Source organism: Hyperolius riggenbachi, chromosome 6 (genome assembly GCF_040937935.1).
Source record: "Hyperolius riggenbachi isolate aHypRig1 chromosome 6, aHypRig1.pri, whole genome shotgun sequence".
NCBI classification, from domain to species: domain Eukaryota; kingdom Metazoa; phylum Chordata; class Amphibia; order Anura; family Hyperoliidae; genus Hyperolius; species Hyperolius riggenbachi.
Window position 1 is genome coordinate 58462741 of NC_090651.1, and position 27581 is coordinate 58490321.

The window sequence follows — 27581 nt, forward strand, 5'->3', positions numbered from 1 at the left end:
GACTTTAAGTCCCCACATCATCAATTATTGTTCCCCTTTAAAAAATAATGACACTACATACCTCATTTATCCTTAAAAAACGTTTTTAAAGCAATTTAAAGGGCTCTTTTTTTCTATCCGGATATCCGAATCTCTGAACGTTCGGATTTGGATATCCGATCCGGATATCTGGGTATCCGGATCAATTCGGATTTTAAAAAGTGGTATCCGAGCACCCCTACCCAGGACCGCCTAACGCCGAAAGGCGTCAAGTCCTGGGGGAGAAGATTAGAGGGGATCGCGCATCCCTGCTGAGTGACGGAGCTCAGTGATTAGCCTGCTAAGCCACGATCGCGGCTTGCAGGCTGTTAACAGTAAATTTAATAAAAATTTAAAAAAGGTCTGTTTACATTTGTACAGTGCTGCGATCTAACACAGCGCTGTACAGGGGACACTTTGCTGTCCCTCCAAACGACTTACTCTTAAATCCCTCTCAAAGGCTGATGCCTATGAGAGGAGGGGAAGTTATCCGATCGCTGCCTAGAGCCAATTTACAGGGGGAAGGGGGGAGGTAAGGTTAACTATAATGATTTTTTTTTTAAAAGGCTGTTTTTTAAATTGAAAAACCCCAGTGGTTGCAGCAGCGATCAGAGATCACCACAGGAAAGGCCTACAAGTGATGAGAAAAGGAGGTAAGATCCACTAATGTGCTAAGTTGTATGGCTTTGCAGCGAGCAGTTAAAGCTGCAGAGCTCTGAATTGTAACAAATCACCTGGTCACTATGGGGGTGTAAGTAAGCCTGTAGTTTGTAAGTGGTTAAAGGGAATCTATTATTTTCAAACATCATTAAAACCACTATTTTGTTCATGAAATACATGTTGTTCGGAGACCGGTTTGTGCAACATTACAGAATGGTGAAAAGCTATCCTTCCCCCGGCTGGAGAGCGACTAGTAAAGCTGCCTCTTCTCATTCCAGCAGTAGTGTCTCCTCTGTTTAGTCCGCTGCCTGCCCGTATGCACTACATGTTCTCCCATCGCCAATCTGCCCTGTTCCGAGTTTTGTTCCTCACTTCCATCATTACTGAATAGCAGTGGTAGAGTGAGGAAAGCAGAACGAGGCTGACCACATGGCATGTAGTGAAGGACTTTGTAATAAGCAGGAGACACTAGGAAAAGGCAGCGGCTGAATAGAAAAGACAATGGCTAGAATGAGAAGTAGCTATTCCAATCCCTCTCTGGCACACTCCTGGCTGGCAGGACCAGTGGGGAAACCAGTGCATTGGTAATAGTGGCAGTGGGGTTAAAAAAAAAATAAAAAAATAAAAAGCCCTATCAAATTATAGTGAAGTTAGCTACGCTTACCTGTGCTTTCAGGTACAAACTGGATACTCTTTATATTCAGAATACCAAAGCTCAGGGTGACTCAAATTTAATGTAAATGTTATAAGCTATAGGCTTGCTATACACCAGCGGATCTGGATGCAAGGCTGGCTTCAGGGGCATAAAGAGATAATTTGCATATTCAGCAGTGATGCATTGTGGGAGACAATAGTCTCTCACTCAAAGCTGAATTATTGCAAATACCTTCTGTTTTAAGAAGGCAAACTACACTGAGTATTAATTTTTATATTCAGGATCAGTTTATTTTCCGCTGTAGACAGTAATCCTGTTTTAGCGCCCGATTCAGTGATTTCCCAGAAGTACAGAAACTAATTTGAGGTAAAGAAGCAAAGCATGAAATATCCCCCAGCAGTAAGAAAATGCTACCCTGTTTTTCAATAATGCACCGGTAAATGTAAACCTACCATATTTGACTTTTAAAGGGCAACAGCATGTTATATATCATTCCTGCTTCATACTTTATAAATTAAACCCACAGAGGTACTGCTTTCACAGTATGAAGCAATTCTCACCTTTAATATGGTGGCCACGACTTCTTGGGAGGCATTGCGGACGTCCTCGCCATTGACGGACAGGATCTGATCGCCCTGCATTAATCTCCCGTCATAGTCGGCAGCTCCCCCTTTCACAATGTCAGAGATGAAGACTCCGCTGCCAGTCCTGAAAGAAGATTCATTTAAAGTTAAGCTGTGCAGCCACCGACTCTGCACCATCCATCACTCCCCCCCCCCCCCCCCCAGCACAGTATCCCTGCTCTGACCTCCATAACAGGCAGGCCAACAACAATCCAGGAAAACGGATAATGGTTCTGAAGAACTTCAAGCTTCTCCAAACACAACCACCCCAAGGGAGCATTTATACCAAGCAGAAATTGCTTTGTAAGAATAAAAACTAAACGTTACCTAGCTGTTACTAATTCAGATTGTGCTGAGGTGAGCGATGAGGAATCAAGCAGCTTGCCACTGAATAAAACTAACAGGCACCCATAATGATCACTATGCTCCATTATAAATAGTATAAGAGAAATGCAAATAGGAGTGCAAGGTAAGTCTTAGCTCATGGAATATTGCTGGTGGGGGTGTAACTACAGGGGAGCAGCCCCTGCGACCGCAGAGGGAAGGGGGGGGGGGACAAGAGCTGTAAGGGGGCCCCAACTGCTACTTCACTCCCTCTGATAAAGGGGTCCATCCTTCAGATCTGGTGATTTTGTGGCTACACTCTTGTTATGGGTGTGAAGCTGAAAGAGGACCTCCATACAAAAAATAAATGATCCGTCAGCGCTGCTGTAATGAAAAGTTATATTTACCACCGGAGTCTTGTCCCACGAAGCAGCCCTGAAGACCCTGCATCACTCCACTTACGCCGCTTGGCCCCGCCTCTCCTCTCTCCTCCGAGAAAAAACGCCAGGCAATTAATGCAGTAAATAGCTTGGCGTTTTTCTCGGAGAGAGGGGAGGCGGGGCCAAGTGGCGGATGCAGGATCTGTGGGGTGGCTGCGTGGGACAAGACTGTGGAGGTAAATAAAATGTTTGATTACAGCAGCGCTGAACGATTTTTATTTTTTGTATGGAGGTCCTCTTTAAGATGCCCACACTTGTTTTATGACCCATGTAAGATGGGCCCCCAGGCTTTAACTACCTAACGACCGCTTAACGCCCTTGGGCGTGATCAAGGCGGCAGCCCCAGGACCGCCTAACGCCAATTGGCGTCAAGTCCTGGGGCAGGGATTTGCACGAGATCACGCCAATGCGCACGCATCTCCTCAATATTATAATAATTGTTGCCATTAATGGAAATACTCCTGGCATCTGCATACATGCTCTTGTTGTAGCCAGGAACCTCCTTTTCTACAGTCAGCCTTTCCAGCTCCCTCTGTGTGTACTCATTAAGGAATCAGCAGCAGCCACCTGAAGCCAAGTCACAACCAAGTCCAGTGACTGCACCAACTCCTTCCTCCACGGCTGTCCAGCCTCAGCCTCCCCAGCTGGCCTGCGATGCATAACTGACTGGGCACAGGTGTTGTGATAAGTTTGTGACATGACTGTCAATGTATGGATATCCTTTCCTTTAATGTATGGGATTACTTTTCAAATATATGTGTTAAATGTGTATTATCTTCTGTCTGGTTCTGGATGGGTTCATTTAGTTCATCACAGCAACTGGAGAAGTTGCTGTAATTGTTGCTGTATTTTCTGTCCTTGTGCAGAAGAACAAGAACAATGAATTGCTGTGCAATAAGTTAAATTTCTTACATTTTCTCACATTCCTTGTCCACAAAGCAACATGTTCTTCTTGCCCTTGGGTAGAGGAGAAACATGTTCTGTTCACGCGCTGGATTGGCAATATATGGTCTTTCTGCGCTTGTGCGCAGTGAGAGCATGTTCTGATCACGTGCTAAAGTAGCAACATGTGGTCTGTCTGCGCTAGCGCGGAGTAAGATCATGTTGTGATCACGCACTGAAGCAGCAGCAGCAGCATGTGTTCTTTCTGTGCTTGCGTGGAATAGAGACATGTTCTGATTAGCTGCTTATGCGCTTGCGCGGTTATGACGTTTCTGTCTGTTAAAGGCAGGGGAAAACACTTTGACTTAGGGATCTTTCCAGATGATCAGCAGACGTGCTGTTTGTGTATGTTCTAGGTGTTTCCCCTTCGAGGTCGCGGAGGTCCCCCGCTTCTCCCTGGGTGATGCTACAACAGCTGTTAACGTGTTGATGCATGCTTCTAATTACTCAAACTAACTATGATTCTGCAGGCTTAGATAATATTGTAACAGGATTGTAAGACTAAATAAACTATTCCTTTGAGTTGTATATACAAGTTTTGCAGCAATTTTGTTTATTCCCATCTTTGAATGGTGAGCGATGTTAGAGGGTTTAAAAACCCTATTTGCTTAGGCAAAACATTAATGGGTACTGGAATCACTGGGTTAATTCAAGCGGTCTACAAGCAGAGGCATATCTAGGGAAAACAGTGCCTATGGCAAACATTGATTGTACAAAAAAAGTTTCTGTACCATGTTAACCAAACAAATTATGTAGGCAGACGAAGTCCTGTAAAAGTAACACCTTTTAATGGCTAACGGATAAAGATAAATTATGCAAGCTTTCAGGGATCGAGTTCCCTTCTTCAGGCATATGTCCATATTTACTTCAGCTAATATCTGAAAATGTGCCTGAAGAAGGGGACTAGATCCCTGAAAGCTTGCATAATTTAACTTTATCAGTAATCCATTAAAACAGGGGCGTAACAATAGACCCTGCAAGAGATGCAGCCACAGGGGGCCCAGAAGCCACAGGGGGCCCCTTCCTGAGAGACTGACAAGTAAAGGCAAGGAGAGAAAAAAACGTTCTGCTCTAGGCACAATTGATCTAATGACTGCATCTGCTCAGCCACTTATAAGGAATCATACAAAGTTTTGCAGACAAAGATTTGTAGACAGTCCCTACTGTTCAGCAGGGTCTGGTGCATAGCACTGTTCTATCCCCAGCCTTTCTACCCCACCCCAAGTGCTGTGTCCTGCAGTGATGCTTGAGGAGTCTTTCTGTTCTCTGCACAATTGTTCTAATGTTACCTGTGGTAAAAGTGGGGAGTTGGGGGTATTAGGGTCCCCATCCAAAGTTTCGCAGGGGGGCCCAGTGATTTCTAGTTACACCCTGCATTAAAAAGGTACTACTTGTTAAATACTTTTTTTTTCTATGAAAAATTAGTCACCAGGAGAGTAGGAGTGCCTTTCCAAAGAGAGGAGAGGGTGCCCCTCCACACATTTTAATGTGTAGTCTTGGTTGTGTCCAGGTTTAAGTAAAGCATGGCCAATAAGAGTATCTCAATAGGTCAGCCTATACATATCTCCCAAATAACAGGCTGCATGCCCCCCCCCCCCCCCCCCAAGATGTAACCATTCAGCAGAATCTCACCCAGATAAAACCTAGATTCAGCATGGAGAACACCAAGGATGCTACGGAGCAGCCCCCCTAGTAAGAGGCACCCATGGCACAAGCTATGCCTGAACCCCTCTAGTTACGCCTCTGTCTACAAGAGATTTGTCTGCCTGCATCACTGCACAGAACGAGAATCCTCTCTGCCAGCACCTCCTGCCCTGGCCCATCATCACGCAATATGCCAGCATCTGCAACCTGCTTGACCACATTTACAACTCCAGGCTGATGCTGGAGATATATAGAAATAATAAAGTTTTAGAGTATATTTGCACTTGTATCAGTGATATCTGGGCCTACCTTTTACCCACAATGCTCAGGCCCAGTCCACGGCCACTCTTCTTATGCAGCTCCACCTGGAAGATATCCAGATTGTCTTCATCCCGATACTGAGCTTCATCCCGGTACACAACCAGCTGCACTTTCTGCGGCGTCTGACGTAGGGCCATAATGGCATCCTCGTGGGTGGCATTCCGGAGATCCACACCATTGACCTGTGACAAAGGTTAGGCTATAAAGTCATCCTATATGAAGCGTATGTAATACAAACTCCACATATAATGAAACTACATCAAAAGTTACCTTCATTGTAAAGTTTAAGCAATATAAGCAGCTGTATTCATAGGGAAATAAGCTTTACCTTTAACAGCCAGTTTATTTAGATGCTTGCAAATGCTCCAGGCCAATCTATTTTAGTACTTTTTTATTTATTATTTGTTACATTTACTTGCAACTAATTAATACTGCTGAAATGTGTATCTATGGCCGCTTGTCACTAGGGGGCAGTGTGAGACAATAACAGAGGACTTCTGCTTTCAGTTTCTATATCCTTTGCAGAGAGACATCAAAGCATTCCAAGAATTTACAGCACAACGAGTTCTGCCGACTGAGATGAAATGGCCACATTCCACCGGAGCGTTTGCGATTAGCAAAATCGCTATCGCAGGACATGCAGCATTTTGGTGGCGTTATAATTTGCTTTTCTGCAATGTAAAGTATATAAACGCTGGCGTAATCACTCATGAATCGCTACACATAGCCATTTCAGTGCGATTGTAAATAAATTCAAACTGTAAATAAAATTATGATACACTGAAAGGACCAATTAGAATTAAAATCGCTAATCGCTACACAATCGATGGCAAAAAGCTTACACTTTTTAAAATCGCTACCAAAATTGCCAGAAAATGATCAAGAAATTGCTTACAAAACGCTCATTAAAAACGCTAGCGATTGCAATTTGCGATTTGTAGTGGGTTCCAGGCCTGAAGCTGCTAATGGGTTAAAAAAAGTTATTGTTTTAAGAAAAAAACCCATGGAGATAAAATGCAATTGTAGAGCAATTTCACCTCCCAAGTTATCAGCAATAAATGGACGTGTTCCTACAAAAAAAAAAAATATGTCTTATTGGCCAGAGCAAATCTTTTTAAACCACGCGAGAAAAATGTCTTGTAATAAATTAAAACCAGTAGCCCTGCCTGTGCTTATGAAAAAACTTTATTGATACAAAAATTTGCAGTCATGAGTGACTCGGTTTCCCCCAATATAAAACCACTGTTTTTCGGAGTGTACCTGGCGGTACTTGCAGCTGCTTTTTGAGGCCTCTGTGGTGTGCGTCGGTGGTGGGTCCACAGACAATCAGACCATATCGGTGGCAGGGGCGATTTGCATGGGCTAAGGCTGGGCGATCGCCTTCTGCAGTTACCTAATGGTGATTGGTGGAATTTACTGTGAAGGAGCGCTCCCTCCCATTCCATTGTGTTTTTAAGTGGTTTTATATTGGGGGAAACCGAGTCACTCATGACTGCAAATTTTTGTATCAATAAAGTTTTTTCATAAGCACAGGCAGGGCTACTGGTTTTAATTTATTACATGATCTCCACTTTACCAGGTAAGCCCTCCTCCCACTCTAGGGAGTAGTGCTATTCAATGTAAGGGTCAGCTCGCACTCAAGGTTTATATATAAGAAAAATGTCTTATTCGGTATATTGGTAGTGATTGTCCTGCACCATCATCTGGCACAATACTCCTCCATCTCTGAATTTCCTAGAGACACAAATCAAGAAGCCTTGATTTAAAAAGTGAACAAACTCTGGCCTGTACCTTCCCAATCAGGCTTATTGGGTATTGATCACTGTACTTTCTACTTACCTCTAGAATCTGATCACCAGCCCAGAGTCTCCCATCTCTGGCTGCAGCACCTTCCTCATACACTTCATGGATCACCACTGCCTCCTGTAAAACGCAGAGTCAGAGCAGCAATGTAATGCATAATGATTGCAAACAGGTGTAAGAACAATAAAATGCTCCATTCATCAAATTCTTTCAGTATGGCTGCCACTATGAATGTGGTGAATGCTGTCTGGTGATTACAAAGCAGCAAGTGCCCTAGGTTACAATTGACAAACATCCTGTTCAACAGTTTGCCACAGATTATCACTATAAATCCCACTGGTGCATTTGGCTGGTCAATTACTGAACTGCACATATTAGCAAAAATTTGCATAAAAATCTGCATCCACTCAAAATTATCTCATCGACTATTCCTAAGTGGCACAGGAGGACAACATTGAAAACACCAGCCACCCAAGTAACAAAACAGAACAAAGAAAAAGGTCAAAATTAAATAAAAAAAATACCCCCAAACAAACAAAAACATGAACATTAATTAGGCTTTAAAAGGACATCTGTGGGGCACAGAGTAGCCTCTTATGTATCTTTTGGGACTGTAGGGTGGCTAAGGCCCGGTTCACACTTGCCGTTGTTTGCCAAACGGACCGGATGACCTGACCGGATCCGGTCCGGATCCGGATCGGAACCGTATGGTTCTGATCCGGATCCGATCCGGATCCGGTCAGGTTGCATCAGGTGTTCATCAGGATGCGATCCGGATCCGTTTGGCAAAAGTAACGTAAAAAACAAAAAAAATGTTGGGGTCTGGGAGGTCAGCAGAAGGGGGACCTGTGGAATCAGGCCCTCTGCTGTTTAGCACTCACCTCCACCTGCGACATGCTGCCAACATCTCCGGATCCGGATCCAGCTGTGCTGCTCCACTCCAAAATGCTTGCCCATGTGTCCCCATCCAATATCGCCGCAACAATCCGCATAGGAAGTGGGGTAGAACATCCGGATTTCTCAGCCAGTGTGTTGTGCGCTCTCCGGTTCCCATTGGTTTGTATTGGCCGGATGGTGCAGTCCGGCTCCGCCCCGGATACGGCTGCCGGAGGAGCCGGATCAAAAAATAGCGCATGTTGGAACGGAGGCCGGAGTCCGGATCCGGCCCGGATCCGGTCCGGCAGAACGGACGCATGTGAACGGACGCATAGGCTTTCATTGCTATGCCGTGCGTCCGTTCCGTCCGTTCTGCAAGCGGTGCGGCTCCGGCACGGCGATTCCGGACGGCCACCGCTAATGTGAACCGGGCCTAAGAGGTTTTGTTTGGAGATTTGGGATGTATTTAAACAAGCCACTTCAACTTCTTTTTCATGTTCCCCAGCTCAAGTTCTACTATACATTTCAGCACAAAGTTCCTGGTGCCATTAAGAGGTTATATTACAGTTGCCTATTATGTGCCCAGTGCGTGATTGCATTTAATTGGAAAAGTGCAACTCTGCCCCTCTCTGTTTGAAAATGGAGTAAACCTGATAATGGAGACAGATCAGTTGGGCCCATGCCATTTCCTCTTCTAAGTCTCAGATTGACTGGTTGGAGTGGTCTGCATATAGAGCCACTCCACAGGCCTACTGGTGGCCTTCAACTCACAGAAACTATACATGCAGTGCCTCCTCCTACCAGTAAGTGGCACTATGGAGTAGACAGAGGTTATTTTCCCAATTGTAATAGAGGAACTTTTTATTATTACCTTCACAGTAGATGGAGCAGCAGCAGGCAAGTATAGTGTATCAGTTCCTGCAAGTGCTAGCTCCAGGTATTAGTGTGCTTAAAGGAATACTTAAGCCAAAAAAAAAAAAAAAATGACATTTACTCACCTGGGGCATCCCTCAGCCCCCCGAAGCTGGATGGTGCCCTCGCAGCCCCGCTCCGATCGTCCTGTCCCCGCCGGCGGCTACTTCCGGTTCGGCGACAGCCGCCGACAGGCTGGGAACGCGGCTGATTTTCCGCGTTCCCAGCCGCTGCTATCACCCTCTATACGCTATAGCAGCATAGAGGGTGATACCAGCGGCTGGGAACGCGGAAAATCAGCCGCGTTCCCAGCCTGTCGGCGGCTGTCGCCGAACCGGAAGTAGCCGCCGGCGGGGACAGGACGATCGGAGCGGGGCTGCGAGGGCACCATCCAGCTTCGGGGGGCTGAGGGATGCCCCAGGTGAGTAAATGTCTTTTTTTTTTGGCTTAAGTATTCCTTTAAGGAGGAGGAAGCAGGTAACAGGTGCCTTTTGCAGAATGAGTAGGAGCCCTTAGAAAAGCATTTATGTTAAGTCTGCTTTAGAAGAACACTTTGACCGGGTTCACAATGTATTGGGTGAAAAACTAATCCTGTAAAAACTGATCAGTTTTCCGTTTAAACTAATCAGTTTGTTACATTTGGGCTTCAGTTTTTTTTTCCATTCCCTTTTCCCTGTTCCTCGCATGGTACAAATGCTGATATGTCACTCCCAGAGCCCAATCAGAAGCATCAGACTCCCGTTGGTTTGCAAAAGACCAATGGGAATCATCCCTAAGCAACAGGGAGGATTTTAATAGGTCCACTACTCAGTGAACCAATGAGAAACCTCCCTGGTCTTGGTCTGAACAGACTAATGTGAATGGATCATTCTGCTTTGCATAGGATCCGTTCCGTTTTCATCTGTTCTGCTAAATGGGGCATTTTATATTGCAATTGTGAATGCGGCCTTATTCTTTAAAAAACCTGAACTCACCATTCTTCCCCACATTAGCCATCATTCTTTCTATATGGTTTTGCCAAGCCTGTGAGAAGTGGCTAAAGCGTCTCATATGCCAGACTCTTACCAGCGGAGTGTCTTTCCCACCCACGATGCTGAGCCCAAGGCCCGATCGTCCTTTGGAGATTTCGATGGTCATTTCTTGTCCAGGAATAATTGGGCATGTTGCTGGGTCAAAGTGCACTACTGGAGACGGGGTGGCCCCTGTGCAGCGATAAGGAGTTAGTACAACTGGGGACTAAGTTCACAATCTCTAGCAGTTGAGATGATGAATTAGACTTACTCTGGCTGCTGATCTCTGGTTCGGGAATAATGTAGGTTGCGGAGGGAGTCAGCGGTAGATCATGTGCTCCGTATGGAATTTTAGAGCCTTTTGATTGTTTCAGTTGACTTACAAGCTGCAAATGGGAAGAAAAATAATAGGATTGCTAAGGATGGTCAAAGAGATGAAAATAATTTTGAGTTGATGTATCATTATGCAAATTTTGTATGCAAATTCGTGTAGCTTGAAAATGGACCAATCTAATTTTACCTCAGCAGTATTTGATTGGTTCATTTTGTATGCAAAATTTGCAAAATGCTGCATGAACTCAAAATTATTTGCATCTCTTTGATCATCGCTAATGATTGCATACACAGAATTGCCAGGATAGACCTATATTTGCAGTTCTTCCAAATGCTCTTTCAGTTTCAAATGTACCTGAAGTGATTTGTACAATGATGAGATAAACATACAGTATGTACATATAGTAGCAATCCTATTTAGAACTTGTCTGTGTGCTCTTTTTTATTAACAGAAAAAGTTTGATTTTAGTTCCATCAAAAAGTAAAAAAAAAAAAAAAAAAAAAAAAAAAAAATGTATCAGTGAGGCCCAGTGCACACCAAAAAGCGACAGCGTAATCGCAAATGCTCAGCGCTTTCTGAAGTGATTTTTAAGAGCGATTCTAGGCATGTGGAGAGCGATTTTCTAAACATGCCTAGCGATTTTTGGAGCGTTTTGGTGTAGCCTTTTTTATATGTTGTAACTGAACAGCGTCTATAACAAAAAATGCTTGGAAAATCTCTCTGATCGAGCGTTTTTCAGCTTTCCTATACTTAACATTGAGGCTGAATCGCCTCAGAAATCAGCAAAAATGCTGCAGGACCTGAGCTTGCGTTTGGGGGAAAAAAAGCACATCGCTCTGGTGTGCTCCATCCCATTCAAATACATTAGCCAAGCGCTGGAGATTTTAAAAGCGCTCAGAAGCGCTCTTGGTCCTTGAAAAATTTCATTAAAAAGTCTCTTTAAAATGAGAAAAAAAAAGGAAGTGCTCTTGGTGTGCACCAGCCCTGCCAGCCCTGAGAAATACCCAGTGCTTTCTCTCTTAGGGCTGGTGCACACCAAGAGGGCTTCTGAGTGCTTTCCAAATCATCAGCACTTTGAAAAGCACTTGGCTAATGTTACCCTATGAGGATGTTTCCACAGCAGCACTTTTAAAATAGCAAATGCGCTGCTTGTAGCATTTTTTGGAGCGATACAGAATGAATCTGCAGAAACGCACAATCAAAAATCGCTTTACAAAAAAGCAAACCACTTATGATTGCAATTACAATTTTGGTGTGTACCAGCTCCAAAATGTAAAATTGTGTATCCTGACCGCTACGAGCCGAAGAGGTGTGCAACGTTTCTCTATTGTACTCCTAAACTGTAGGAGGAAAAGCGTATAGAAAATAGCTAAATTATAATTGGCTATTTTAAGCTTTTACCACTTTTGGGCATCCCAAAAATGTTCACATTTTTATTTGTGTTGCCATCAAAAATATTTGGTCCACGTTTGGTGCCTGTGGCTTCAAAACTAAATTAGTGGCAACAATGTGAAAATGTTCCCAGTCAAAGTCATTGGGGTGTGTATGGGACGAAAGGACACACGGACATACAACAGGCCGGATATAGATTGAGGCTAGGAACACACAAGGCAAAAACACTAGCCTTTGGGAAGATGCTAGCACTTTTGCCGCTAATTAAAGTCTATGGGCCGCATGAAAACCGCAAACGCATACAAACAATAAAAACAAAAAGAAATGCCCCATAGACTTCCACTGGCATAGCGTTGGCCTGCAGCCAATAAGACCAATGCACCGCGCCAGTGTGGAATGTTTTGTTGTTGTTGATATATTACCTGATCCAACACATTTTTCTCTTCGGGGGACTCCAGCGACTGATCACTGAACTTCACTTTAGTGTCCTGAAAAACAGGCCCAGATTACATACATTTCAGACAAAATGCTTACAAAGTTATAGAAGATCATCTTCTGAAATGCTTGTTTGTGGTGTAGTTTGTTTACACCACTCCTAGCACTGAATGGCTGAGAATGATCTAGTCACTGATTGGGGTGAATGCAGAGAGAAGGATAGAATACCATGCATTTACCTGCAGAGTGGGGATGCGTAAAGAATCTCTCTACTCAGCGTTGAGTAGAAGCTTCATAATGGAGATTTACCCTTTGTGCGCAACCACCCAGATCAAAATGAGCGTTAATCAGTCAACAAATCACTGTGAGTGCTGCACATAATTGTGCCTGTTCTCTCACTCTCAAGAGCTATTGAGCGACATTTACATGTCCCTGAGGAGAGTCTGCAATCAGCATGTTCTGCTGCTGCCCACAGCGCCTCTAACCTCGCACCATCCCGCCAGCCTCATTACCTCAGTGCAGAGCTCATTTACCACAATAATTGCCTCAGCAGCTTAAACACATCCTATAGCCCTGTCATGTCATCCCAAAAGAATCGCTCATCTGAAAGACCTGTCTTTATTAAACATCCATTATTATTATTTTGTATTTATATAGCGCTGACATCTTCCGCAGCACTGTACAGAGTAAATTATCTTGTGTCCCTCAGAGGGGCTCACAGTCTAGTCCAGGCATGGGTAAACTTGGCCCTCCAGCTGTTAAGGAACTACAAATCCCCCAACGCATTTGCCTTTATGAGTCATGACTGTGGCTGTCAGACTCCTGCAATGCATTGTGGGACTTGTAGTTCCTCAACAGCTGGAGGGCCAAGTTTGCCCATGCCTGGTCTAGTCCCTACCATAGTCATATGTCTATGTATGTATGTTTCGTGTAGTGCATGTATCATAGTCTAGGGCCAATTTAGGAGGAAGCCAATGAATGCATGCTTGTTTCTGGTGCGATTCAGTCACTACTGCAGCCAAATTGATCAGCAGGGTTTCCAGGCAACCGGTATTGTTTAAAAGGAAATAAATATGGTAGCAAAGGAGAGCCAAAGGGATGGCTGGCACTCAATGCTGGTAAACCATACAGCAATCTGCCCCTGGGACTGAGATGTGCACCAGCAAACAGACTTGATGATTAGTAGTAGAACAGAAAGCGCTGGGCACCAGGACGTCTGCTTCCAGTGTTTATTGACAGATTACATACGGAGGTTACACAAAGGGAGAGGTTGGTCTAACAGCCGTTTCACGGATATACCGCTTCCTCAGAGACCAAAGGGGACCAATTTAGGCGGAAGCCAATTAATGCATGCTTGTTTCTGGAGTGATTCAGATGCTACTGCAGCCAAATAGATCAGAAGGGCAGCCAGGCAACTGGTATTGTTTAAAAGGAAATCCATATTCTTCTCACTTCAGCTGTCCTTTACCACAGTTTATTGCATACACCCCACTGTGAGTTGGTTAGAAGGTTAAAAAAAACTGTAGTGAATTAGCATAGGCACAATATCCGTGCCACGATGTGAAGAGAAGGACGAGCAGCATTTGTAAACATGGAATGCAAAGGAAAAATGAATGCAAAGCGAGGTTCTCACAGGGTGTCCAAACTAATGCATGAATAAAATACTCACACTCATTCTAGCATCAGAGTCGGTGTAGCTTTTCCTGAGTTCCACCAGAGCAGCATCCTCTCCCCTGCTGGGAACAGCAATTGCGGGCAGCTCCTGGAAATGAGATTATAGCAATGACCTTGGGATGTATTCCCAGACAGAGTGACCAGATGAGCAATCACAGCCACAACTCTGCACGAATCACTAAACTGTTCCTGTATCATGACTACACATTCAGGACTTATTTCAGTGCATGGCAAAACTAGGACAAAACTAAGGTGGCCAAATAACACTTAATAGTGCCACCAGATCAATCAGACAGATCCCAGAATGTGTCCCAATTGCTGACACAAAATTTCACGTAAAATTTTAAATGCGCAATTACGATTTTGAAATTGAATTGATTTCACGTAATCCATGCAAACTTCCAGAGGGTCCCGGCACCAGATCACAGGTTGGCTTTAAAATGTATAAAATGTTTATGCAGAACTCGAAACTTGCTATATATAGTGTAGTGTAATGCAGCAAAATGTAATTTTACAGAGTTTTAAAAAAAAGTTTTCTTTGAATTTAACCACTTAAACCCGAAGGGTTGTTTATTTTTTGCATCTGAGCAATTTTCACCTCCCATTCATTTGCCAATAACTTTATCACTACTCAGCACAATGAATTGGTCCATATCTTGTTTTTTTTCCACCACCAATTAGGCTTTCTTTGGGTGATACATTTTGCTAAGAATTATTTTATTCTAAATCCATTTTAACAGGAATATTAAAGGGATACTTTAGGGGGGTCAGGGGAAAATGAGTTGAACTTACCCGGGGCTTCTAATGGTCCCCCGCAGACATCCTGTGCCCGCTCAGCCACTCACCGATGCTCCGGCCCCGCCTCCGGTTCACTTCTGGAATTTCAGACTTGAAGTCTGAAAACCACTGCGCCTGCGTTGCCATGTCCTCGCTCCTGCTGATGGCACCAGGAGCGTACTGCACAGGCTCAGTATGATTTGTGCCTGTGCAGTACGCTCCTGGTGACATCAGCGGGAGTGAGGACATGGCTGCGCAGGCGCAGTGGTTTTCAGACTTTAAGTCTGAAATTCCAGAAGTGAACCGGAGGCAGGCTGGAGCATCAGTGAGTGGCTGCGCGGGCACAGGATGTCTGCGGGGGACCATTAGAAGCCCCGGGTAAGTTCAACTCATTTTCCCCCGACCCCCTTACAATATTCCTTTAAGAATGAAATGGGAAAAATTCATTATTTCTCAGTTTTTGGCCATTATAGTTTGAAATTAACCATTTCTGCCGCCCGGACGTGAAGCTCACATCCAGGCGGCTGCTCTGCTGCGGTGCCGCGCTCCAACGCGCGATCACGGGCGCACCCCCATGCCCCCCGGTAGCCCTGGGATCAGTGAACGGGAACATGGTTCCCGATCACCGATCCGTGTCCCGAGCAGAAAAACCGAAGCGCTCTTACAAAGCAGAAAAAAACAAAGCGCTCTTACAAGAGGCTTTAGTCTCTCTGCACGTAACAATTTCCGCATCCCCCTTGTGCTTCCGCTTAGCGAGAAGCACAAGGAGGGAAAAAAACTATTTGTGGCCAAATAGTAAAAATACATCTACATATTTTTTACATTACAATTTACACATATAATAACATTAAAAATTAACTGTTTATTTCCCACACCAAAATATTACCCAAATAAAATTAATGGGAAAAAAAATTACAATTGAAAAAAAAAAAAAAGACAAATAGTTACCTAAGGGTCTAAACTTTTTAAGTATGCATTTGAAGGAGGTATACTACGAACATTTTTTAAATTATAAGCTTGTAAATAGTGATGGTCGCAAAACGGAAAAAATGCACCTTTATTTCCAAAGAAAATATTGGCGCCATACATTGTGATAGGGAGAAAATGAAAATGGTGTCATAACCGAGACAAACAGGCAAATAAAATGCAAAGGTTTTAATTATGGTAGTGTGGATTATTTTAATGCTATAATGGACGAAAACTGAGAAATCATGAATTGTTTCAATTTTTTCTCATTAATCCTGTTAAAATGCATTTATAAAAAAATAATTCTTAGCAAAATGTACCACCTAAAGAAAGCCTAATTAGTGGCGGAAAAAACAAGATATAGATCAATACATTTTGATAAGTAGTGATAAAGTTATTAGCGAATGAATGGGAGGTGAAAATTGCTCTGATGCATAAGGTGAAAAATCCCTGCGGGCTGAAATGGTTATTACATGCTACCGTAATTAAAACCCATGTCTTTTATTAGCCCATTTGTCCCGCTTATAACAGCATTTAAATTATGTCCCTATCACAATGTATGGCGCCGATATTTTATTTGGAAATAAAGGTGCATTTTTTCAATTTACATCCATCACTATTTACAAGCCCATAATTGAAAAAATGATATTAATATACTCCTTTGACATGCTTATTTAAAAAGTTCAGACCCTTAGGTAACTATGTGGTTTGTTTTTTAATTGTACTTTTTTTAATTTTTTTTTTTTATTACAAATTTTATTTGGGTAATTTGCGGTGTCGGAGGTAAATGGCTAATTTTAAATGTAAAATAATGCATTTGTTTAATAAAGCAAAGATGTGGGTGTAGTTTGACTGTTTGGCCACAGTCAAAAAGTCCTGGAAGCGTACGATCAAGCTTCCAGGATGCATTAGGACGACGGGAAGCTTTTTGTGAATCAGAAAAACAGCAGCCTCTGTTAAGAGGCTGTCGGTTTTTCTGCGGGGGGGCTTCGATCAATGAATGGGATCTATAAGTGAGTGCGTGTAACCCAACTGGACGAGAAGGTTCCTCCAGTTGGGCTTAAGTGGTTAAAATTGATTTTCTCACAAAAATTACAAAATCTTTTTTGAAAAAAATCCCCTTTGACTGGTTCCCATTTGCGGGCCTTTTGCATCAGCGGGTGGTTCGGAAGTCGGGGACTACCTAGATTTGCTAAAGCTGCAGGCGCACCCATCCTTGCCCCATATGCAATTCATTTTTTTTCTTGAGTTTTCTCCTAGGTGATATTTTAAAACTTGCCTGGGGGTTAGAAAAGCATTTTATAGACAAGAAAGAAAATGCTCAAAATAATTTTGATGGTAAGTTTTCACCTTTTTTTGGTACCTTTTCAATTGCAAAAGTTAGTGCAAATAGAAGATGAAAAAGTATCACCTAAAAAAAAAAAAAAAAAAATAACTCAGGAGAAATGGTTAATTGCATATGGGCCCTTGTCTACTGACTTGAGAGGTAACCCATTTTTTAGCCCCGAAGTCCAGTCTAAATGTAGGCATTTGTTTTCTTTTGTGAAAAAAGTTACACTTATTCTATCAGTTATGCTTATTATAATGTGGAGAAATTGATTTCAATGCAATCTTTAACAAGTGCACACAACCTTCAATTTTCCATGCCATTTTAGCTGATGCAAATCTATAATATCTGGAGGCACAAGTTACAGAAAAATTTAAAACTGATCTTGATCATAGTTGCATATATCTCCCAACTTATAACCTACAGAATAAATCCAAATCCAGCCCTAGCACTATTTACTTTCGATATTGATCAAATCGATAAACCATATAGAAATAGAACTGCAAACATCCTCTTGGCAACAAAAATTGTTATAGCCAGAAACTGGAAAAAAAACAATCAGTCCTGAATTCATAGAAATAGTACAAATTGTGAAAACCAATTGCAAATATGAACATATCTTTGCCAATCTACATAGTAATATCAAGAGATTTACTGATAAATGGGATCTTTGGTTAGTCAACCATCCCCTTACCGAATAATACCATCAATCGTTCATTTCTTTTACTGATAACAATATGGATATCACTATCTAACAAGACCTAAAAGCCGGATTATTATTCTAGCATCTTTTTAGATTACAATGTAGAGACAAATTCTTTCTTTCTTTCTTTGCTTCCGTTTTGTTTTGTTGTTATGATATTAGTCCATTAATGGACTATGTTGTTGTTATTCTATCAAAGTCAAAAATGTGGTATTATTCCTTTGCTATGTAATATGATTTATTGCAATGATATGATCAATGCCACAATAAAATATTTTGAAAACATAGTGTCTTCCAATTTTGATGCCTTAATACCCCCTAGAAGGAGGTAGAATTTATTTCTTATACTTGTATAGGATATTGCCAAATAACGGTATTATTCTTTAGAGGCTGTGGCCAGGTTGGATCCTTGTTTCACATTTGGTGGCAATGCCAGCATGCTTGTTTTTGAAACGAGGTCACTACAATCCTTTCCAAGTCTTCATTACACCTTTTACCAAATATCCTGTCTTTCTGCTGGGCCACAAGAAGCAAGGTACTAAACACCTGATGCATCGCTTACTTATTTATTAATTTATACTAATGGCTGCCAAACCCTACTCGACCTCCTAGTGGACCAAAACAGTTCTTGCCATTGAACCTGTTATTAATAGAGTTCATAGATTAATTAAATATGAAAGGCTGCAGGCCACAATATATGATCGTCTACATCTACACCAGTTCCAGAAGACAAAGGCCCTGTGGACTGACTATGCTGACTTGCAATATTTATTGCATTTTTCTTGATAATCCCTTTTCCGCTCAGTTTATGTATACAGAGTCTCCTACATACAAAAGACTTGACTAACAAGGTTTCAGAAATAAAAGGTTGTCTTTTTGTACAAAATACACAGGACTGTTTTTATTACCGTATATATTTTTGCTGTTCATTGTTACAGTATCCAGTAGTATAACTCATAAATAGTTTAAAACACTTTAAAAGCACATCAAAAACAAGTAAAAAAAATTGCTTATACTATTTGTCCCAATCCAGAGTTGATCGAAAGTAAATAATTTATCTACCTTTCACTACGTATAACACAAAACTCAACTTACAAACGGGTTCCATTTAGGCACATTGTAAGATGAACATGTTTGTAAGTAGGGAACCAACTGTATATCTGTCTATGACTGGCTTGAAGATCAGCATTGAAGATACTAGACTTCTATCTTTGACCACATTGCATATATTATATATGGAGTGTCAATTTTGCAGTTATTGATATTGATGCCAATTGCCCTATGCATGGGGCTGCTTGTTTGCATAGTTGTAATACAGTTTTAAAAGTTTTCCTTAAGATTGGACAAATAAATTATTTGTCCAATCTTAAGGAAAAAACTTTTAAAACTAAATTTGCATGCAAGTCATTATTAGCAACTCATTCATTTCCACCAATAGGACAGCTACCAAAATACCATCGCTACTGAAATACGAGGCCCACACTATTAATACAGCAGGTACCACCTGTGACTCCTGCTAAGGTGGCAAGCCCTGTTTAGGAGTAACCTTTAAAAAAAAAAAAAAAAAACATTTTTGGAGGGGTCAGGTATGTATAAAATAGTTAAAAAAGAAAAAGGAGCAGAGGTAGTGTTACGTGTCCTGAAGAACTAGGACACGGTTTACTGGAAGGAAGTTTATTCAAGCACTAGATTAGACAATGCGTTTCATGGGATCCTACCAGCTTCTTCAGGCCAACCTCACAGCAGTGCCTTGCCATTACAGCCAAAGGGTCTGAGCGTCTCGGTTTAGGAGTAATTATGTTGATTTCTTCAAGCCCAGTGCAGCATCCTGATCTAAACGCAAACTTCTCTGCCATACAGAAAGTCTTTGCTCAAGAAACTAACCATGGAATTGAATTATAAAATGGCCACAAAGACCTGCAGCACACGGACACGTAGCTTTGTGGCTACGTTACACTTTGAGACGGAATTTGTAATCCTGAGCCTCATATTTTTAAATTCGGTTTTGTTTTTTTGATTTACGTTCTTGTTGGCAGGTGTCAGTTTTAAAGGTCTTCTAGTAGAATTTGAAAGCAGCAGCAGCAGCAAATGAATAATGAATGTGTTGCTGCTTGTTTCCAAAATCCTGACAACATTCCACCTTTCCCCCCAGCACAAAGCAGCCGCCATGCGCCCCTGCTTGTATGCGTTCGCAGCCAATAATGAGATGCAATTTATATACTCCATACTTAAGTTTCCCCTGTCCTTCACCTGCAGTCTATCAGCAGACTAGAAAAATACGGTGGTTACATTGCAGCAAATCAGCTACAAAACCATGTATCAAGCTGTTATTTCTCAATCTGGGCATCATTACAGAATATATGCACAGGGATGGAATGGTGTATGCTGTGTACCCCTCAGGGTGATCCATTGTACAAAACAATGAGAAATAGAAGACAAATTCAAAGATCTAATGCAGTAGTTTCTGAATTACACCCGAAACAAGCATGCAGCTAATCTTGTCAGATCTGACAAATTCAGAACCACCTGATCTGCTGCATGCTTGTTCAGGGTCTATGGCTGGAAGTAATAGAGGGAGAGGATCAGCAGCAGAGCCGGGGCAAAGTTCTCCAGCACCCAAGGCTGAGACACTAAAGTATGCCTCTCCACCCCTCACACACTGATTGCTATTACACTAAGATTCGCCCCAGGGCCCCAACCCCCCTTCCCCCCCAATACCTTAATCTCTAGTTATCTGGCCTGCAGTCAGTGCCATGTATCCCCTTTTCTTACGTCTCTCTTCTTCCAAACACAATAGGGGAATGACAGCTGAGTGAATTGTGTGCCCCCCTCCTTCACTGCATCCTGAGGCTGGAGCCTCCCTCGCCTCTGCCTCGGCCCTGGTGAGTTGTGCGCCCCCTCCTACACTGCACCCTGAGGCTGGAGCCTCTATCGCCTCTGCCTCAGCCCTGGTGAGTTGTGCACCCCCTCCTACACTGCACCCTGAGGCTGGAGCCTCCCTCGCCTCTGCCTCAGCCCTGGTGAGTTGTGCGCCCCCTCCTACACTGCACCCTGAGGCTGGAGCCTCTCTCGCCTCTGCCTCGGCCCTGGTGAGTTGTGCGCCCCCTCCTACACTGCACCCTGAGGCTGGAGCCTCCCTCGCCTCTGCCTCGGCCCTGGTGAGTTGTGCGCCCCCTCCTACACTGCACCCTGAGGCTGGAGCCTCCCTCGCCTCTGCCTCAGCCCTGGTGAGTTGTGCGCCCCCTCCTACACTGCACCCTGAGGCTGGAGCCTCTCTCTCCTCTGCCTCGGCCCGGCTCTGATCAGCAGGATATGGCAGTCTCCATATGTCACTCGCTTCAGTTGTCCTTTAAGGGAAGAAAAAAAAGTCTGTATTCTATGATAAATAAAACTTGTTCCCAACAGGACAAAGTTTTTGAAATTTAATCCTGAATGCAAGAGGAACACTACAGCATACATCCTTACAGGAAGCCTTCCCTTTTTTTTATGAACATCAACCCCCCGCATAAAAACAATCTACAGCTGTTGTTTCAAATAGATATGAGCTCCGCAGTTAGGAATCTGCATTCTGCACAAAAAAAATAGCCTTTAGACTTGCGGCTGTGGCTAAGGGGGCGGAGGATTGACTCACCCTCGTTGCCGCCTTTAACCAATTAACTACAAGTCACATTCCATCTCTCCAATACTTCCTCCTTCAAACTGGAAGGAGGAAGTATTGTAGTGATGTGTAATGCGATGGAACGAGTCATGGAGCGCAGCGGCTATAGTCGGCGACAAGGTTAAGTTAACTTCCCTTTGCTGCAAGTTTAAAGGCTCAGTTTTGTTAGGAATACAGATTCCGAACTGCTGAGCTCATACCTAGTAACAAACAGGGCTCTGTTTACAATTTTGCATGATAGTGGTCCATTAACCTTAAAACTGAATAGTTTTTCTATCAAATCTCACTCCAGGCACACAATATTATCCTTAGACCTGGAGGCATTCCGCTGCATAGCTTGTTCTGGCATGTGTAGAAGATCCCTGATCATCTGAAGTCATATCACGTGTCAGGTTCGGAACCAAGACACTGGTCACCACCGAAAGCACTAGGCCTATAGCTAAAGATGTCCTCGGGTAAATATCTAAATATCCAAACATCTTCCAAACACCGGCACAGTTTTATATGTGGAAAAACTCAACCAGTGCTCCACAATCGTACAGAATTTAACAACTAATCTGGAAGTCGATTACTACCCCCCCCCCCCCCCCCTTTCCTATTGTTACAAGGAAGGCTGGTGGGGAGATGAGTGTGTGTGTGGGGGAGAGACCAGGTTCCCACTTATTTCTGAACTGCTGTATTTTTAGGACAAGACACACATTGGGACTTTATAAATAAGATTGTTGAGGAAGCGCAAGTTTTACATATTAAGCTGCAGCAGTTTTGGAGAGTGTTTAGATATCTGCTTAGCGTTCTGCATTTAATCCCACCTCAGGTATGCTTTAAGCATTCTGAATATTGAGCTATTAGATGATTTGTTTAGATCTCTGCCTGGGATTTGAAAACCTGACTGCGCATCTATTCAAAATGGTAATTTGATTCGGAATCACAAGTTAACGTGCTATTAAACTGCAAGCATTGATCTTTTGTATTGTCAGTCACATCAGCCAAACAATCTGTTTCATGCACAAAAATCAATTGTGTAAACCAAAACAGAATGTTTTTCAGTTGTTTTATCAGCTGGCTTTATAACACGTACTCACCGGACTGAAGAACGGCGGACTGGCCGGCGCGGACGTAGGGCTAATGGCCATCTGCTGAGCAGCATCTTTATTTCTGATAAAAGAAAAGAAAATGTACCATTTTTTTCACCATAAATCATCACAATAGCCAAACATCCGCCTCCTAACTCTACTGCAGATTTAGCAGGGCAGTGATGGAAGCAATGGATGTGATGGCCCTTTGCAGGTTCTCACATAGCAATCCTCATAATAGGAAGTGAAATGTTCTAGGAACAGAGCAGTGTTGGATCACAACATTGAGGAACCTGCTAGTGGTAACACTGCCACAGGAGACGCCAGGCCTGGATTTACAGCTCAAGAGCCTATAGGCACAGATGTCCTGGCACCCTAGACTTTGCCCTCCATAAACCTACAAACCCCTCCAAACTGCACCAGAAGTGTGCTGGCTGGCCCCAGTTGTCACTTCTCCCTTACTTTGCTTACCAGTCATAGGTAGCTACAGGTGACCCTTAGTATTAGGTAGACAGAATACCCTCAATATTAAGTTGTACCCAACTAAAGGGAGATCTTTTCAGTGGAATGCCTAGATACAGGTGAGTAACCTCTCATTTACACTCTGCTCGGGACTCTGCAAAGGGAAGAAGGGAGGAAGCACTTGAGCAGCAGAGTGAGCCGCCTTTCTATTATCAGGTGCCGATAGGCACGTGCCTACAGTGCCTTATGGAAAATCTGCTTTAAGGGATAAGTGTAGTTATGCATATTTGTATAGGAGTACATACATATGCTTTCCTAGATTCCCGAAGTCCTCATTTTTATTTATCTATTAAAAACCCTTAACTAATCTTAACCACTTCCCCCACCACAGGTTATTTCCCCTCTAAAAACCAGAGTAATTTTCACACATCACACTCCTCCCATTCATTTGCCAATAACTTTATCACTACTCATCACACCAAAATGATCTATATATTGTTTTTTGGCTTTCTTTCGGGTGAACTTTTTTGTTAAAAATAATTTTATTTTATATGCATTTTAAAAGGAATAAGAAAAAAAAATGAAAAAAAATTATTTCTCGATTTTCAGCCAGTATAGTTCTAAAACAGCTACAGTAGATAAAGCCCAAACATTTTATTTGCCCATTTGTCTCGGTTTATTACCCCATTTAAATTACGTTCCTAGTACAATGTATGGTGACAACATTTTATTAAAAGACAAAGGTGTATTTTTCCATTTTATGTTTTTTGTTTTTTTTATATATAGAAGTTTTTAAACTGTGGCACTTATGTACAAATTAGGAAGGGTGAGGCCTAGTTCACAGTGCTCAGCTGCATTGCAGAATAATTTTGCATGTCATCTCACTGCCCATACAATTCTATGGGCCTGTTCACAGTACTGCATTGTAACTTATCACTTTATTCTAACTCGCTGCATGCAGGCTTTGTATTAAAGTCTATGGCCAGTGCCCATTGCAGCTCACACTCTTAATGTGTGCGTTATGCAACTGACCACTGTGAACCTGGCCTGAAACATGAAAAAAGAAAAGAAAACATTTTTGCAATTACACTTAATTTTCATCAATAAAACGACAGTGAAATTAACAGTAATTGGAATTTTTTTTCCCCAAAGAAGCCTAGATTATCCCCAAAAAAACAATATATGCATCACTTTGATGGCATGGGTAATATCAATAGCGGCAGTTGATTTGCCAAAAGTGTTAGGAGTCTCAACCCAGGAATGTGAAATGGTTAATAAAGCATATGCTGAAACTGCATACATGAACACATATCCAGGAAGAGAATGAACCCTGTCGTGATGAAATATTACTTTCAGCCTGTCTGTCATCCTGAGCAACGGAGACAGGTTCAGAAAAGGGCTTATGTGGCATAATCTATCTAATTAATCTGTTTATATCTACAATGTGCCAAATGAAAATAACAAAAAGGAAGAAAAAAAAGGCCTTTTCTGAGAAACCTCAACTCTGCCTCACCCAGCACATGATCAGATTTATTTCATGAGACGTTAAGGATGGACAATGAGAGGAGGCAGAGTAGCTTATACACCATCCACATTACATATTATTTCTTGTGCTTTATTGGGAGGATAGGTCCCTTTCCTCTCCGCCTTCTATGATTGCTGCATGGCAGGTTCACCATTATGTGTATTAGCTTTCACCTTTGTGATGTCCTTTCAGATTTTTGTAATAAGTATAAGTTTTTGGCTTACTATCTTGCTTTTATTTATTTAATTTTTTTACACATTTAAAAAGACACCACAACGACATCTGGAAGAATGTGATACATTTAATGTGATAATGAATACCCAGTTTATGCCATTTATCCTGGTTTCAGAATCAAAAACACTTCCTATATGTATATATTCATGTATATTGGTATATAACCCCGCCTTCCCAGTGATGTTTAGCTTAAAGCGGTATCGTCACCATAAAAAGCAAATTTCAACAGCAACTGGTCTGAGTGTATTAAGTAATAAAGATGCTAATCCTGCATTCAAAACTTTCAAAACTTTTTCTGCTGTTATGATTTGGAGTTATCACATACTTAAGGAGCACTGGCCCTTTAGTAGTCGTGCCAAAGAATTGCATGCTGGGGGTTCTTTTTATCTATAATCTATTCCTCCTCTTCGCTTTATTTCCCTGCCTGCTGCTTATCTGAAACCTAATCCCCTACTCACTTGTGTTTACAAGTAAGGCTGAGGCGACTCAGCGATTGGAGGAGACAAGAAAAAAAGTAAAGGGCAGAAATGACATCACGAGTTAGCCTTAAAGAGACACTGAAGCGAAAAAAAAATATATGATATAATGAATTGGTTGTGTACTATGAATAATTACTAGAAGATTAGCAGCAAAGAAAATATTCTCATATTTTTATTTTCAGGTACTTAGTGTTTTTTCTAACATTGCATCACTCTATAATATGTGCAGATTACACAACACTCAGCATTCAAAATGAGTCTTTCAGAGCAGTCTGTGAAGTAATTAACTCTCCTCTAGCAGAGGAAAAGTAAACAGTTCAATTACAGTTGAGATAATAAAAGTCAGATAACAGCCCTCTCCAAGACCAAGTTAGTCCGAGAGCTTAATAGCTTTTTTGCATAGAGATAACAACTGGAGTTTCTCAACTCTTCCTGTACTGGAAACAATTAGACTGATGTATCTGATCTTAAAGTTTTTTTTCTTAGCTGTACTACACCTACAAATCATAATATCATTATTTTTTCGCTTCAGTGTCTCTTTAACTGTGGGCAAAAGACATGGCCCCCACCAGGAACAGAATTCTCATCATTTACTATATAACATTCACTGAAATCAAAACGTGGACAGTATAATGTGTTATGTAAGTAGATCAAGTATGTATCTACTTATATATGTGTTTTTTTTCCCCTAGCATAGTATGGCTGATCCTACTGCTTTAAGCTGCTTAACTATGCTGAACTTTCCTCCCAGGGAATTCTGGGAGACCACAAATCAAACAAACATCTTGCAGTGATGTACCTTGGCTTGGTTCTCACTGCAACACAAAACAGCCCATTTTGTCAGATCGCAATTGGTTGCATAAACTGACAGTTGACGTATCCTATGTTAATACAGCAAAGTCCCCGATTTCTGGCACAGGCTGGGATTGCCTGATGGGATACATGTGCTTGCAGATTGCTTGAATCGGCGGTAGAACACCACTAACCTCCCTCCCAGTTTGTGCTATCGACAATAACAGGCCCATATCTGGGTGAAACGCATGGAATAGTTGATCGAGCAGACTGGAAGATATCAGTCGATCGTAAATAAATCAGAGCATGGAGGCACAACATTGTTCAGATTGATTAGTGAAGGTGAATCCCAGAGGATATCGTTTGTAGTGTGTGGGCCACTAGTCGATCAACTTTCTACCAACCGCACTGTAGTTGATCGCCCAATAGAAAATCGTTAGATGTATGGTTACCTTTAGTCTCTTTGAAGGACAATACTAATATGGATTTTTAAGTGTAAAGAACTCCAAAAAAGTGACAGTACCATATAAGGCCGGTTTTACACTTGTTTTCTGCAGGGCTATGCTCCTGCCACATCCCACCGCAAAGCAAAAAACGACAATCATATGTCCCAGCAACAAAGTGTGCCGACAAGGTCATATGCATAGCACCACCTCCAGCTCAGTGACGTACGCCCTGCTGGGCAGGAATTACATCACTGGGATTCACGTCAGTCCGCCCATACACGCCCTAATTCACTGCGCTCCAGCGTTTACACTTACTGTGTCGTCCATAGACTTCCATTGCCCCAAGCACTGTACGTTAAGCTGTCCTTGCGTCGGCTTGGATACATCCGGCGCACCGCAATGGACCGAAATAAGTGTGAAAGTCTCCATAGACTATTATTGCCTTTGCGTCCCTTTGCGGTAAAATAGGGTAACATAACACAGGTTTCACCTGTAAGTGTAAAAGGGCCCTCAAAGAAACGTACAAAATGAAAATCGGGTTAGTTGAAGAGTTGCTGTGCATCACAGATGGCAGAGGTTCGTTATTAAAGCGGTATTGTCACCATAAAAATCAAATTTCAACAGCAACTGGTCTGAGTGTATTAAGTGATAAAGATGCCATTCCTGCATTCAAAACTTTTTCTGCTGTTATGGTTTGGAGTTAGCACATACTTTAGGAGCACTGGCCCTAGTGCCAAACAGTGCCAAAAAGTTGAATGCTGGGAGCTAAAAGAACTTTTATCTATAATATATTCCTCCTCTTCCATTTATTTCCCTGCCTAGCTGATCACTTCTGTTTACAAGCAAGGCTGAGGTGACTCAGTAATTGGATGTGTAAATAAAAAAAAAAAAAATACTCTGGGAGGAGGGCAGCTAATGAATACACAATGAGCAAGAGAAGAGAGGGGGAGAAAACAAGAGTCAGGGAGGATAGGATGTCAGCATTAGCTTGGAAAAAATGGCCACTGCCTACAATAGGATTTTCTGCTTTTCCTTTATAAAATTCACAGGAATCATTACGTGGATAGCACAATACA

At 42.3% G+C, this 27581-nt stretch overlaps 1 protein-coding gene across 5 annotated transcripts in view; it reads right to left on the reverse strand.

The window, feature by feature from the left end:
- Nucleotides 1-27581, reverse strand: part of PATJ (PATJ crumbs cell polarity complex component) — a 396175-nt gene that overhangs the window by 62643 nt on the left and 305951 nt on the right. For all 5 annotated transcript variants that reach the window (XM_068239365.1, XM_068239368.1, XM_068239367.1 and 2 more), the window contains 8 exons: nucleotides 22577-22649; nucleotides 14059-14151; nucleotides 12377-12442; nucleotides 10500-10614; nucleotides 10284-10420; nucleotides 7467-7550; nucleotides 5616-5809; nucleotides 1894-2041 (listed from right to left, as the gene is read on the reverse strand). In XM_068239365.1, coding sequence (XP_068095466.1) covers nucleotides 1894-2041; nucleotides 5616-5809; nucleotides 7467-7550; nucleotides 10284-10420; nucleotides 10500-10614; nucleotides 12377-12442; nucleotides 14059-14151; nucleotides 22577-22649 — 910 coding nt within the window. The remainder of the gene's footprint in view (nucleotides 1-1893; nucleotides 2042-5615; nucleotides 5810-7466; nucleotides 7551-10283; nucleotides 10421-10499; nucleotides 10615-12376; nucleotides 12443-14058; nucleotides 14152-22576; nucleotides 22650-27581) is intronic.